A 15,066-nucleotide genomic window follows, 5' to 3' on the forward strand; every position below is an offset into this window, starting at 1 on the left:
GAACAAGCCAAGGAATGCACAGACATGGCATTAGAGGAACTTAAGAAGATTAGAGAAAAGCATGATGACAAATTTAATAGGCTGCAAGAATCCATAGAGAGACAGCAAACAGAAATCCAGAAGATTAACAAAAAAATTTCAGAATTAGACAAGTCAATAGGAAGTCAGAGGAGTAAAATTGAGGAAACGAAAGGTAGAATTAGTGAGATTGAAGAAAAAGCACTTGACACCAACATATTTGAGGAAAAATCAGATAAAAGGATTTTTAAAAATGAACAAACCCTAAGAATTACGTGGTACTCTATCAAGAGAAATAACATACCAGTGATTGGAGCACCAGAACGGGGGGAATAACAGAAAATACAGAGAGAATTGTTGAAGATTTTTGGCAGAAAACTTCCCTGATATTATGAAAAATGAGAAGATAGCTATTTAAGAAGCTCATAGAACCTCACACAAGGTAGATCCCCCCCAAAAGTCACCAAGACATATTATAATCAAACTTGCCAAAACCAAAGATAAAAAGAGAATTTTAAGAGTGGCTAGGGATAAAAAAAAAGTCAATTACAAAGGAGAGTCAATAAGACTAAGCTAGGACTACTCAGCAGAAATGATACAGACAAGAAGGCAATGGGATGACAAATATAAAGACTTGAAGGAAAAAAAAAAATTGCCAACCAAGAATTATATATCCAGCAAAACTGTCTCTCAAATATGAAGGCTAAATTAGGACATTTCCAGATAAACGGAAGTTTAGGGAATTTGCAAAAACTAAACCAAAATTACAAGAAATTCTAAAGGTAGTCCTCCAGTTAGGAAATCAACTGATGACAACCCAAGACTACAACACAGGACAGAGCAACTAGATATCAGCCCAGATAGGGAAATCTCAAAAATAAATCAAGATAAAGCACTCAAAACAGAGATGCAGAGACATCATTACGTAAAAGATGACAACACTAAGTCAAAAAAGAGGGACCAAAAAATATAGTCATAGATCTTTCATATGGAGAGGAAGTCAAGGCAATATAAAGAAATAAAATTTTGGTTTAAACTTAGAAAAATTGAGGTAAATATTAAGGTAACCACAAAAGAATCTAACAATCCTATACATCAAAATAAAAAATAAGAAAAACATAAAGACTCAGCAAATAAAAAAGCAACAACGAAAAAGAGGAAAAGACAATATATATACAAAGAAAAAAAACTCAGCACAGAAAATTAAGTGGAAAAAAATTGTCAACAACACACACACACAAAAACATCAAAATGATAGCACTAAACTCATCCCAGAACCCCAGTTATAATTACACTGCATGTAAATGGACTAAAAGCACCAATAAAGAGACAGAGAGTAGCAGAATGGATTAAAAAAAAAGTAAAAAACAGGATCCATCTATATGCTGCCTACAGGAGACACAACTTAGACTTAAAGACAAAATCAAACTAAAACACAAAAGATGGAAAAAATATATCAAGCAAATAACAATCAAAAAAGAGCAGGAGTGGCAATATTAATTTCTGACAAAATAGACTTTAAAGCAAAATCCACCACAAAGGATAAGGAAGGACACTATATAATGATTATAATTTTCCCATTAAAAACTCTTAAACACAATTCTGCTAAAGATAAATGTTCTTGTTGTTGTTGTTAGGTGCCGTCGAGTCGATTCTGACCCATAGTGACACTATGCACAACAGAACAAAACACTGCCTGGTGCGGAGCCATCCTCACAATCGTTGTTATGCTTGAGCTCATTGTTGCAGCCACTGTGTCAATCCACCTCGTTGAGGGTCTCCTCTTTTCCACTGACCCTGTACTCTGCCAAGCATGATGTCCTTCTCCAGGGACTGATTCCTCGTGACAACATGTCCAAAGTACATAAGGCGCAGTCTCGCCATCCTTGCTTCTAAGGAGCATTCTGGTTGTACTTCTTCCAAGACAGATTTGTTCCTTCTTTTGGCAAAAAGGAGCACAGTCCATGGTATATTCAATATTCTTCTCCAACACAGTTCAAAGGCACCAGTTCCTCTTCGGTCTTCCTTACTCATTGTCCGGCTTTCACATGCATACGATGCGATTGAAAATACCATGGCTTGGTATTTTCATGTACCTTAGTCTCAGGATGACATCTTTGCTCTTCAACACTTTAAAGAGGTCCTCTGCAGTAGATTTACCCAATGCAACGCGTCTTTTGACTTCTTGACTGCTGCTTCCATGGCTGTTGATTGTGGATCCAAGTAAAATGAAATCCTTGACAACTTCAATCTTTTCTCCATTTATCTTGATGTTGCTTATTGGTCCGGTTATGAGGATTTTTGTTTTATGTTGCGGTGCAATCCATACTGAAGGCTGTGGTCTTTGATCTTCATTAGCAAGTGCTTCAAGTCCTTTTCACTTTCAGCAAGCAAGGTTGTCTCATTTGCATAACACAGGTTGTTAATGCTCTTGGGTTGACCTAATATTTATTAACAATGTGAACCTGAATGCCTGTAGGTGAGGCATGATCTCCTGGGACCCCCTGCCCACTTCTCAAGCCTGTCAGCAGCTGGCCTCTGGAGGCATTGGGATGTGACTCCACACTGGTGACTGCTGTCCTTATTTCCCTTAGATAATCCCTGCTGGGAGGATTAGGATCTCAGTATTGTTTTAGGGCCCCTGTGAGAAGCTGATCTGGTGGTCCTGGTCTCTCTGTCTCAAAAGTGCTAGGGGCAGGTAGGCCATACATCCCTGCCTTGATGGGGTTCATGTTTGTGCCCCAAATTCCTGGGGTGACTCTCCCATTCTAGGCTTGAACTTTGGACCAGGAAGCTGCATTACAGCCACAAGTGCAAGCTGTGTCTCCAACCCTCCTTTGCTCCCCGGGGTCTCATTTGGGATGCACAGGTTAAGAGTCATGTTCTTGACTGGCTGGCTTAGACTCAATATTTCCTTTTGGTAAAAATTAGATTAGATATTCATTCATCCATTAAGTCATCCATTTAATAAATATTTATTAAGTGCTGATATTGTTAAATTTTACCTGAGCCCTGTGGTCCTAGGAAACAGTGGCGGATGGGAGAGAAGAAATCCCCCAAAACCTCTGTGTTTTGAGAATGGCCTAATTGCAAAGAAACGTCCTTCCACATATGACTTAGATAAGACTCAGTGGAGCCCCCTTGCCTGCCTAAAAGGACCCCCCAAATAGCCATTATTTTCTTCAGAAATGATGAGCTGAACTGCCTGTGTCCATAGATCAGGTGGGACAAAATGCTTTTCAGCCAAACTTTGGTGAAGTTTCTCTCCTTCCTCCAGGATCCTTAGCTTCAGCCCACCTTCAGCCTGAGCAAGCACACAGCCCCTTCTTAAGGATTCCTCCTGGAGAACAGGCTGCCTCAGCATAAAGCTTTCTCTGATCTTCAGTCTGATCACCACACCCCTCAACCCAATCCCCAACACTCCCTAACGTCATTCTTCCTCCACCCCCACCCCAGTGCCATCGAGTTGATTCCCCATGTGGCATATTTCAGGGACAGGGGCACAAAGTTAAGTTTCTTAACCAATTCTGTGTTACTGAACCACAGGAGCTCAGAAGAGTGCCAGGTTACCAAGTTTAACATTTTTAACTTTATTCTGTTTAAATTAATTAAATTTTCTACCAATACATTTCTAGGGGGGAGGATGTCAAGAATAGCGTGGGCTTCTTAGCCACTTTATTAAAAAAAAAAAAAATTAAAGATGACCAGTTTGAGCATAAGGAGGCAAGATGGAATTATTCAAGGAATCAGAAGGTTGTCAGAAGAAGAAGTGTATTTTTCCATGTGGTTGCAAATACAGAACTGATACTGTGGGGTAGACATTATAAAGCAACAGATTTGGACAACTTTGGATAGAACTTCCTGGCAACCAGAGCTGTGAAAACATGGTCTGATTCGCTATGAGGCAGCGTGTTCTCCATCCCTGGAGTGGTGCTGAGGTTGGTGACCACCTATCGGAAAAGTCAAGTAAGTGGTCTTGCTTTGGCTGGAGGAAGGTTACACTCACTAATGACCTGAAGTCCAACCCCGCCCATTCATGATTCCACCTCACCGTACCGTGAATCGAAACGTCATCATCCAGAAGGCTTAGGAAAGGGGTGTTCTGCTCTCTGGATTTATTGGTTAACGCGCGATCTGTTGTTGCTGTTGTTGTTGGGTACCTTCAAGTCAATTCCAACTCATAGGGACCCCAAGTGACAGTGGCACTGCCCCGTAGGGCTTCCTGGACTGTCATCTTTACAGAAGCAGATTGTTATGTCTTTCTCTGGGAAGTAGCTGGTGGGCTCGAATGGGCAACCTTTCAGTTAGCAGCCAAGCACTTTAACCACTACATCGCCAGCGCCCCCTTTGTTAAACGCAAGGTTAAAAAAAAAACAAAACCCAAGCCTATTGCCGTCAAGTGGATTCCTACCCAGAGTGGCCCTAGAGGACAGAGCAGAACTGCCCCATAGGGTCTCTGAGGAGCGGCTGGCAGGTTTTGCTGACCTTTTGGCTACCAGCCAGACTTTTAGTCACTGCACCACCAAGCAGGTAAAAAGGTTTCCTTAACGTATACCAGTGTAACCCTGTGTCTTTGTCATTTGGTGTGTTAAGAATGTTGCATCTTTCTTCCTTTTTTTTTTTTTTTTAATGACTGAGGATCCACCGTGTCCCAAGGGCATCACTCTGAGCTGAGCAAGAGTTCCCTCTGACTAGCGACACAGCCAGCAGAAGGCTAGCTATTATCTGAACACACACAATTACCAGGTAAGAAGCTGGAAGCCATATCCCAAATAAATTCCTGATTTTAGCTTTCTAGTCGCTTTCCTTTTACCCTTCAATATCACTCAAGGAAGTCTCCATCTGCTGGGCAGTGGGTCAGAGGTCTCTTTTTTGTTTTTGATGGTGGGAGAGGAGTTGGGAAGAGGAGGAAGGCATAGCGTGAAGGGAATAGTTTCTGTCTGGTTTTGGTTTAATCGAGCTTAGCTTACTCTTTCGTGTATAGAATCAATTTTGCATTATTTTGCAAAAAAAAAAAAATCTTGTTAAACATCTGAGAATATGAGGTCTAAAAATGTGTGGTTTCCCTTCCTTCCTCCAGTAACCACGACCATGAAGACTGTCATTGCAGGAAGAAGCAGGAGCATAAGCAGCAGCGGCAAAGGGACGAACGAACTCTGGTGAGATGGGGATGCCAAGCGCAAACCACTGAAATGTCAAACCCTGTCTTCAACGTCTCGTTTCCCTTCCCTAAGCTCCTTCCAGTCCCGGGCTGGTGTAAAAGGTTAATGTGCTCAGCTGCTAACCGAAGGTTGGAGGTTTGAGGCCACCCTGTGGTACCTTGGAAAAACAGCCTGGTGACTGACTTCTGAAAAACTAGCCACTGAAAATCCTGTGGAGCACAATTCTACCCGGATGCACGAGGAGTTGCCGTAAGTCTGGGTCGACTTCACAGCAACCGTGTTTTTTGAAGCTCCTGGGAGCAGTAAGTGCGCAGTAAGTACTTGTTGAATAAATGTTGGTTGATAAGTGTCACTTTGGGGGATTTCTTTTGCTTGAAGACATAGATGTGATGGAGAAATATTACACTTCTCAAAGCTCTTGAGTTACATTATGAGTACTGGAAAAAATCAAATGTGTATAATTATGATAAAGATTCAAATTCAGATCAATTTTTCTGAGTGCCAATCTGTAATTTGAATTAGCAAATAACTTTATGGATATATTAGCTCATAAAATTTATTTTTGACACAGTAAACATTCAGTTTCATGGGAAATGAATACTTAGCAGTCTTGTCTACCATATGTACAATGAGGTGCTTTCCAAAAGTACCCCGTCAGTGATAGCTGGGCGGGGGAGGAATTCCATTAGGGGTATCTACATTTACCGTCTAGTTTACCAGCTGTGGACACTCATGTTGAACAATGCGGCAGGTCCTCATTCCAGTAAACGCTGATTTATTCTGATTCCCAAATTTAGCTCTAATATCGTTAAGGTTAGGGAGCGTCTGGGCATAGAATTGAACTATAACTCTTGAGTCTTAAACTTTTCTCATTTGCCTGCTGATCTGATGGCAAGCAGACAATGCCAAATAAAAACGCAACTTCTTCAAGCCGAGTTTTAAACGTAAAACCAAGAGTGTACGTACCCATTGCTGTATGTAGATCGCGTGAGGCTTTAGCCTAGAAACTTCTCTTTATTACAGCAGGAAAAAGCCCACACCGCACACACACACACACACACACGGATCATTGCTTCCTTCCCTACATTTGTTTAATTTGGATTGTTGCTGGAAAGATCTGACAGCAGGCAAGCTGTTTGAGGAGGGGTAAGGTAAGCGCTTCGAGTGCCATGAGCTTTGCACTCTGAAGCAGTGGTTTCAAAAAGTTTCCTGAAACAATCTCTGAATCTTTGAAATTACACAACAATGCTAACAAACCACCTGATAAAATTTATGACCTCTCGTCCTTTCTCGGAGAACATATACCACATCAGTCCAATGTTGACTGCATGTCTTATATGCAAACAAATCTTGGACTGTTTTAAAGTCAACTTTTTCAAATGCCACTGCGACTGCTGCTTAATATACTGAATGTCCCTGATCTCGCCCGCCCCCCCCCCATGAATGAGAGCAAATGATAAACGTGAAAGGTGGTATTTTAAAAAGTCTGTATTCAATTATTCACACCAAAGGATATCCATTAAAATTATGAACATTTCTAAATATATTTTATGTATCATACATATATATACTTTATATGTATAATTACATATTGACAAAAAATCTGTGGCTGCTTTAAGCGTGTAAGTAAAACAAAGATAGATTTTGCAATATAACATCCATATATGCATATATACTGGCTGCTTGATTTATGAATTTATTTACAACTTGCCTAAGTTATAATAAATGATTACTGTTCTATTATACAAACATAACAGTAAAGGTTTCTTTTAAATACAAAGACTGCAAATGAATACATGAAAAGATTACACACATGTACAATATTTATAATTTAGAAATGCAAAGTTAAGACCTCTTTAAATTATTGCCCTTATGCACGTTACAAAGATTTTTATATGTCACACACATAAAATCACCTTTTTAAATTAACCAACTCAGAAACTATACTCAAGTTGGATGCTGTTAACTTGGGACTCTTTCTCCTTCCACAAGGCTGTTGGCCAGGACTGTGCCGGGGACTCACTGCTCTGTGGGCCCACCTGTCAGGAGCTCGCACTTGGACGCACGCGGCCTGTGTCCACCCCAGCACAGTTTTTAGTCAGCAAGGAGCTTTTCACCAGCGAACTCTTGGCGCCCTAGCTAGGAGGGACATAGGACATGGCTTTTGTTAACGCCGGTAAGTGAGGAAGGTCATCTTTGCTTTTCAGAAAGAGTTAAGATGCTGCCTTTCTACGAATTTTGGTAACTGTTTCACAGTGTTTTGGGCAAGTACTTTATTTCGGACGGGTCAGTGGGTCTGGTGAGTAGGTAGGGACATTGGACAGAAACACGTCCTTCCCATGGATAAATCCATCGTACTTTCAATGTGAACACGAGATGAAGACGTGGTGTGTACACCTCACAGCGGGTCACATGGGGAAAGGCACTCCTGTGTTAGCCATGCACAGGGGCTGTTTCAGAGAGCGCAGGCCTGGGGATGGAGGTGACCACAGAAACACAAGGGCGCAATGCCCGGGAGAACACTAACACAGTATTTTAGGTGGGCTAGAGTACTAGATAATACACTTGTAAAAGTTAACTCACAATAGGAATGAAAACTTTCCACCTATACTTCTGTAAATACACACTACCTCAAAAATATTCACTGAAAACCAGCGTGTGTAAGACCAGCATCTCTACGGGGCTGCTCTCCGGTCTGGCCGGTCAGGTCCCACCGGTCCTGGCACCTCAGCGGCTTTCTGCGTGGGCAGCTCCCTTTGCTGAGCGGCTGGGAGGAGCAGTCAGGGCGCAGGAGGAACATCCTGACAAGCATACATTCCACCGTGAGGCTAAGGAGACAGGTGGCTAGGTTCCAGGCAAGACAGGAAGGCATCTTTGGGTTTCAAGCATGTTTCCTGGGAAACATTAATGTCTTTCACTTTGTTCCAGCTTCTTAATTTAGAACCCTAAGGACACCACAGAAACCTTTTTTTTCTTTTAGACAGATTTTTCTTTCCTTTTTGCTATTTTTTTTATCATCACAAATGCATCTGATGCTTTAGACAACCAAAATATCAAGTTAAAAAAAGAAAACAAAAATGCGTGCACTGCCTTGGGTATCATTAGTTTAAACTTAGAGAAGTGTTGAAAGAAGTAAGCGAAATCTGTGTCAGGATAAATAATTACGTAAATGTGAAACTGTACAGCCTTGTACTACCGACAAGCATGGGGGATGGCCCGTAGCATACTCAGCTAATTTACAATTTACAGGGAATTTAAGTCAGACTAATCCTTGCAACAGAAGGGCTACACTAAAGTGACTAAATGAATAGTGTTTAAAGAATTAACCCCTAAGTAAAATCAGCAAACGTATAGAAAGCAAAGAGGTGTTTGAAATATATAAAGACAAAAGTGATTTCCAAAGTTGAAGTCCTGCTTGTGTACCTGGAAGCCAACAAAATCACATATCATATTAGAATCAGTGTCACAGTTCTTCGAAGTTCTTGCAAAAAAGGTGGAGTCTGAGCTATCGGTCACAGTCACCAGGAGTGTAATCCAGTAGCCGAAGGAAGGGCCCTACTCATCCAGCGTGATACCATTAACCAGGGATATGCCCTTTACCTGCTTCCAACCGTAGTGAAGCAAGAACAGCAAATAACAAAGAAGATTGCAGTGTTTAAAATAAAGGCACAGGCCAAGGCAAGGGGATTAATTAAGTGCTATGAAAGCTCAAACCTTAATGTTAACGGACCACAAACAATACCCCAAACTAAATCTATTTAAAAATGCAGGTGTCTAAGGGTTTGTGCATCTGTGTATCATGTTCAAATATACCTGGCGTGCTTGCACATACCAACAGTGCAAAATTAACTGAGATTGACTGTACAAAATGAAAAAAATACATATTTAAAAAGCATGCTGCAAGGAGGAAACCTACACGGAACACATCTAGCTGCCAATTATTTCAGTTTTTGCTGTTGTGAAAACGAGTCACTTTGGGTACCAAGAATGCCATCTGCACAAATCCTTTTTCATGGCGAGTGGAGTCGGCAACAAGGACAATTATATCGAGTGCTTCAACTCGGTCTCTTTCCCGAGACTAGTTTCTCCTGCGCTTCTTGGAAATAGCTCCACCTGGTAAATGCACCTCGCTTCCCGCGTGGTAAAAGGAGCTTTGGTGAGGGATTAGTTTCCACGTACGTTACATCTCCTTTTAAGTTTTTCTACTTAATTAATTCACAGAGTCAACTACTAATTAACGAGCCGCTTGCATATCTTGTGATTTAATTCCACTGCCCTGGTTCAAGATTTCATGTTGTTGGTGTACGTTTACAGTTTTGAGAAAATTTAAAGTTAAAAAAATGTATCCACAATGTCTGGAAAGACAATGGGATAATTGCATGTAACAATAAGACGTTGTCTATTATAAATCAACATAGCCAATGTAAATTTCTGCACACCTAACATTCTACATATATTCATAGTGGGTTTCCACATTTATACCGGACAAGGAAAAACTGACCCAACATAACACCTGAATTCGAAACTCTCAGCAATAAAAATCACATTGCCCTTTTAAGAAAAGATCTTGAAGAAGGACAAGAAACAATTCAAAAATTAGTATGCTAAATATATCTGCCCAAGTACAAAATATCCCGTCTGCATTATTTCCCAAAACAGATTATTAACTGAATATCATGGTATTCTGAACCCTTTTATTTTAGGTTCATCTATGATTCCTAAGCAAATCTGATACATGGAAAAGGCAATAGTAACAGTTGACATGAGATGATAGTCCTTTGTTCCAACTTTGCTTCTATTATGACAATATTTCACAAGAAATCAACCAACCAACAAATCCATGTACATTTCTTTGGGAAACTGTTCAAAGTACAGGTCACATAATACAATACACTTGGCTATCTCAAATTAGAATTTTCTGTAATAACAGAATAGCAACCTTAAAATACACACATAGCCACAAAACCCCCTGTCCCCCCCACACACGATTGTGTTCTATATCAAAGGCGGAATGCATGCATTCTGTAAAATTCTTTTAATTAAACAACAGTTTTAAATGATGTCCTCGCTGCCCCTCCCCCGCCCCCACCCTGGATGATTTAGTCTCCGGAATAAATCAGGCGACTAAATTAACTGTTGGGACAGAAGCTGAATTCTGTGTGGTACAGTTTCTTAAAATTGGATGTGTGAAAATACACTGCTTTTTTAGAATTTGATTCTATGAATACACTGACATTAGTTAGTTCCTTATCAGACAATATACCTTTCCCAACGTGAAAATTACTGTTTTTGAAGAATAGGGCTGATTTCTAATTTTTATACTTGTTACTTCTCTCTGTATCATAAATACGTAAATATTTGTATACACATGTGTGTATATATACATATGTATGTATATACATATATATAATGTTTGTGGTATGTGCGTACTTATGTGTGTGTGTGCATGTGTGTGTGTGTGTGTCTCCATCATGTTACCCCTCGCTTTCAGCTATTACATTTTCCCTCATCCTGTGTAATTACAATAGCAAATGAAGTCCTATGTAGGGAAGATGGCAACTTTCAGAAGCCCTTAAGTCAATTAAACACATAGTGTTAACTGTAAAATAAGAACTATGTTCATGTATAGCTAACTCTGCTACAACATTTATAAAACATGTTGTAAAAACATCTGATTTAAATGTTTTTGCAAAAGCCAAGCTTATATGAATAATAATGCATACAGTAATGAATATGTAAAAGAATATTTTTAAAACACATTTTATTAAAAGCAATGTTCTCCTGCCTGGTGAACCAGCTAATGTTGTGAGACTCTGTCTAATTTCCAGGCTCACATAAACTGCAGGTTAAGCGGTTACTGTGTCAAGGTGCTAAAAATCTTTAAAGCATTAATGTGCACCAGGACTGACAGGCTTATAATCCTGGGTAAGGGGTTCAAAGTATTACTTTTGTATATTTGTTCAAAACATTTCAATGTACAGCAATATTAGTCAATCAAAATGTTAAACAGAAGAAACTGTCCAAACCATGGGCCTCAATGCCCACATTTGATCTGGGACAAGAGTAACAGAGTAGGGAAACAGGATATGAGGTAACCGCACTGCTACGCTCTTCTCTTTCCGTGCCAAGGACAGAAAGCTTATGAAATACGACTAAGTACACTGAGAAAGGGGCGGAGGGAGACGGAAGCAGTGGATCAAAGTAAAATCTTATCCTTTAATTTGATTTTAAGGGAAAATGTATGTTATTTTAATTAAATGATTTTTAGAATAAACCTTGCATTTCGGAAGTGAATTAAAATTTTGCAGTGACACTGAAAGTGAAAATATAAAGGAATCATTAACAAAAGTTCACATTTTACATCACCAAGGCCAGTCTGTTAAAATGAAATTGTATGTCTTGCTTTCAGTTTGTTCTTTATGCAAAGGGACCAGTAAATTTCCCAGGACTATAATGACGGGAAAAACTTAAAAAAAAAAAAAAAAAAAATTCTTTGACGTCTTTGCAATTGGTCCTTGACGCTCTGAGATGTATTACAATGAACACCTGCATCTCCTAAGGATGGAAAGTCCATCTCCTTTAGCGGTAGGTTCATCCCCTGGAACCCTTTTGTATAAACTCAAAGAACATGCTTAGTCCTCCTAACGTTTAATTCATGAAACAAGAATTTGACTTGCTTCCCACCACTGACTGCAGAAAAACACTTCTCACACGGGTAACCTCAGTGACCTCTCCCGAGGTTGTCTGCTGCTATTATTCAAATTAATTACAAGAAGGTCGCACACCAACATTCACAATGGTAATGTGTAAAAATTCCTATTTATAACCAACAACACCGAAGCAACATTGGTGTTACAGCCAAAGTATAATATCATAATAGTACCATTTTAAATCCTCACTAGAAAGACACAGTGGAAAAGTACCCCCTTCTGAACAATCATTGTCCGTTTCCGTTAAGGCCTCAGCAATAGCAGCCTGTTAGAAAAGGCCGGTTCACAGGTCACACGGAGCTAGCACGGCCAGCCGTTTCCGGAGCACATGGGTGGCCAGGTGTTGATGGTGCAGAGTTCACTCCAGGAGAGGCGGCCGAGGTCATCTGGGTGAGACATTTACTTGGTGTTACCTTCTTGAGTACATGTGCCTCCCAGTTACCAGATGTAGGTTTTCTCCCCCACGGAAATAAAAGGAAAAAAAAGTAAAAGAAGCAAGATGAGGGCTGCTGGGTGAAACCGCTCATCACGGCCATCCGCCATCAGTCCTCAGGGGCCACGAGCTTCTCGGTGGCGTGCTCGGGGGCCACCGGCTGTGACACGATCCATATGGGGCTCTCCTCTCCTCGGATGACTTTCTCCCACTGACTGAGATTGTCCCTGGGGAGAAAAGGTGCCGTTGTAGGTAGGTTACAAAAGCACTTCTTGGCTCTGTCTCAAAAATTCACTAGAGTTTGGTGGCTTTCTTTAGTGTCCTAGTGACTCTGACGATAACTGTGTGATGCCCTCAGGTGGCTCTCATGACAAAAAACCAGCCCCTGGATTTTCCCCTGCAGCCTTAGTTTCCCCAGGAAAGAGCCCCTGGGCCACAAAGGCACCTGGGGTTGTAGGTGGATCGGGGGGAGGCGCACTAGCTCAGGGCTCTAGGCTACAAGGGCAAAAGCAATGGTGGAGCACACAGTGTATCTGTTATGGCTTGAAGTGTGTCCCTGAAAATGTGGGTTGTAAATCCTATCCCCTGTACCTGTGATTGGGAGCCCTGGGGGTGCTGTGGTTAAGAGCTCGGCTGCTAACCAAGAGGTTGGCAGTTCGAATCCACCAGCCACTCCTCGGAAACTCTATGGGGCCATTCTACTCTGTCCTGTAGGTTCACTGTGAATTGGAGTGGACTGGATGGCAATGGGCTTTTTTTTTTGTATACCTGTGGTTATAATCCCTTTTGGGAATGGGTTTTCTTTGTTATGCTAATGAGACAGGATTAGTGTAGGGTGTGTCTTGAGTCAATCTCTCTTGAGATCTAAAAGGAGCAGATAAAGCAATGATGGGAGCAGGAATGGAGGAAGAGAGGTGCTAAGCCACATAAAGATCACCAAGGAGCAGCTCAAAACGGACAAGGACCTTCCCCCAGAGCCAAAAGGGAGAGAAAGCCTTCCCCTGGAGCTGACACCCTGAATTCAGGCTTTTTTTTTTTTAATGTGAGGATGTGGTTCAGACAAGTGCAGGGAAGCAAGGTGGCATCAAATCTGCCAAATTCTTAAGCTTTCGAGGTAAAGGGAGTCCATAACCCAGCCCAATGGTGATAATCACAACATTCATTCTGCTGGATTCTCAATACTTGCAGGAAACACAGAGAATTCCTGAATAGGAAAAGGCTTTTGAACATTGCCTAGGATTTTTTTTTTTTTTAACCTACGTGTTCTTTGGATTTAGACTGATATTCCAGTCTAAAACCAAACAATGTGTTGTTTAAAAAAAAAAAAAGGGTAGTTGCAGCAGCAGAACTGTCAGAAATTCAGGCTGGATGGATTCAGAAGAGGACGTAGAAGGGGGGATCTCATGGATTGAATTGTGTCCCCCAAAATATCTGTCAACTTGGCGAGGCCATGATTCCCAGTATTGCGTGACTGTCTACCATTCTGTCATCTGATGTGATGTCCCTGTGCTGTAAATCCTACCACTATGACGTAAGGAGATGGACTAGTGGCAGTTATACTGATGAGGTCTACAAGATTAGATAGAGTCTTAAGCCAATCTCCTTTGCAATATAAAACAGAGAAGGAAGCAGAGAAACATGAGGACCTCATACTACTCAGACAGATGCACCACGAGCAGAGCTTGTCTTTTGGACCCAGGGTTCCCATGCAGAGAAGCTCCTAGTCTAGGGGAAGACTGATGAGAAGGACCTTCCTCCAGAGCCGGCAGAGACAGAAAGCCTTCCCCTGGAGCTGACACCCTGAATTTGGACTTGGAGCCTACTAGACTGTGAGAGAATAAATTTCTCTTTGTTAAAGCCATTCACTTGTGGTATTTCTGTTATGGCAGCACTAGAGGACCAAGACAAGGGATATCATTGCTGATGTCAGAAGGATCCTGGCTGAAAGCAAAGTATACCAGAAAGATGTTTACCTGTATTTTACTGACTATGTAAAGGCATTAGTCTGTGTGGATCATGACAAATTATGGATAACATTGTGAAGAATGGGATTTCCAGAACACTTAATTGTGCTCATGAGGAACCTGTACTTAGACCAAAAGGCAGTTGTTCAAACAGAATAAGGGGACACTGTGTGGTTAAAGTCAGGAAAGGTGTGCATCAGGGTTACATCCTTTCACCATACTTATTCAATTTGTATGCTGAGCAAATAATATAAGAAGCTGGACTATATGAAGAAGAACACAGCATCAGGATTGTAGGAAGACTCATTAACAACCTTGGATATGCAGATGACACAACCTTGCTTACTGAAAGCTAAGCAGACTCGAAGCACTTACTGATGAAGAAACATAAAGCCTTCAGTTTGGATTATACTTCAACATGAAGAAAAGAAAAATCCTCACACCTGGACTGATAAGCAACATCATGATACACAGAAAAAATATTCAAGTTGTCAAGGATTTCGTTTCACTTGGATCCACAATCAACACCCATGGAAGCAGCAGTCAAGAAATCAAACGATGTATTGCATTGGGCAAATCTGCTGCAAGAGACCTCTTAAAAGTATTAAAAAGCAAATATGTCACTTTGAGGACTAAGGTGCGCCTGACTCAAGCTACAGTGTTTTCAATTGGCTCATATGCATTTGAAAGCTGGACAATGAATAAGGAAGACCAAAGAAGAACTGATACATTTAAATTATGGTGTTGGTAAAAAATACTGACTATACCATGGACTGATG

At 40.9% G+C, this 15,066-nt stretch overlaps 1 protein-coding gene across 3 annotated transcripts in view; it reads right to left on the minus strand.

Annotated features, from left to right (window-relative positions):
• Positions 1-10,832: 10,832 nt before the first annotated feature.
• Positions 10,833-15,066, minus strand: part of PDE10A (phosphodiesterase 10A) — a 745,035-nt gene continuing 740,801 nt past the window's right edge. For all 3 annotated transcript variants that reach the window (XM_049905162.1, XM_049905144.1, XM_049905169.1), the window contains one exon: positions 10,833-12,550. In XM_049905162.1, the coding sequence (XP_049761119.1) occupies positions 12,433-12,550 (118 nt within the window). In that variant the 3' untranslated portion in view covers positions 10,833-12,432. The remainder of the gene's footprint in view (positions 12,551-15,066) is intronic.

The sequence above is a fragment of the Elephas maximus genome, chromosome 1, assembly GCF_024166365.1.
Source record: "Elephas maximus indicus isolate mEleMax1 chromosome 1, mEleMax1 primary haplotype, whole genome shotgun sequence".
NCBI classification, from domain to species: Eukaryota; Metazoa; Chordata; class Mammalia; order Proboscidea; family Elephantidae; genus Elephas; species Elephas maximus.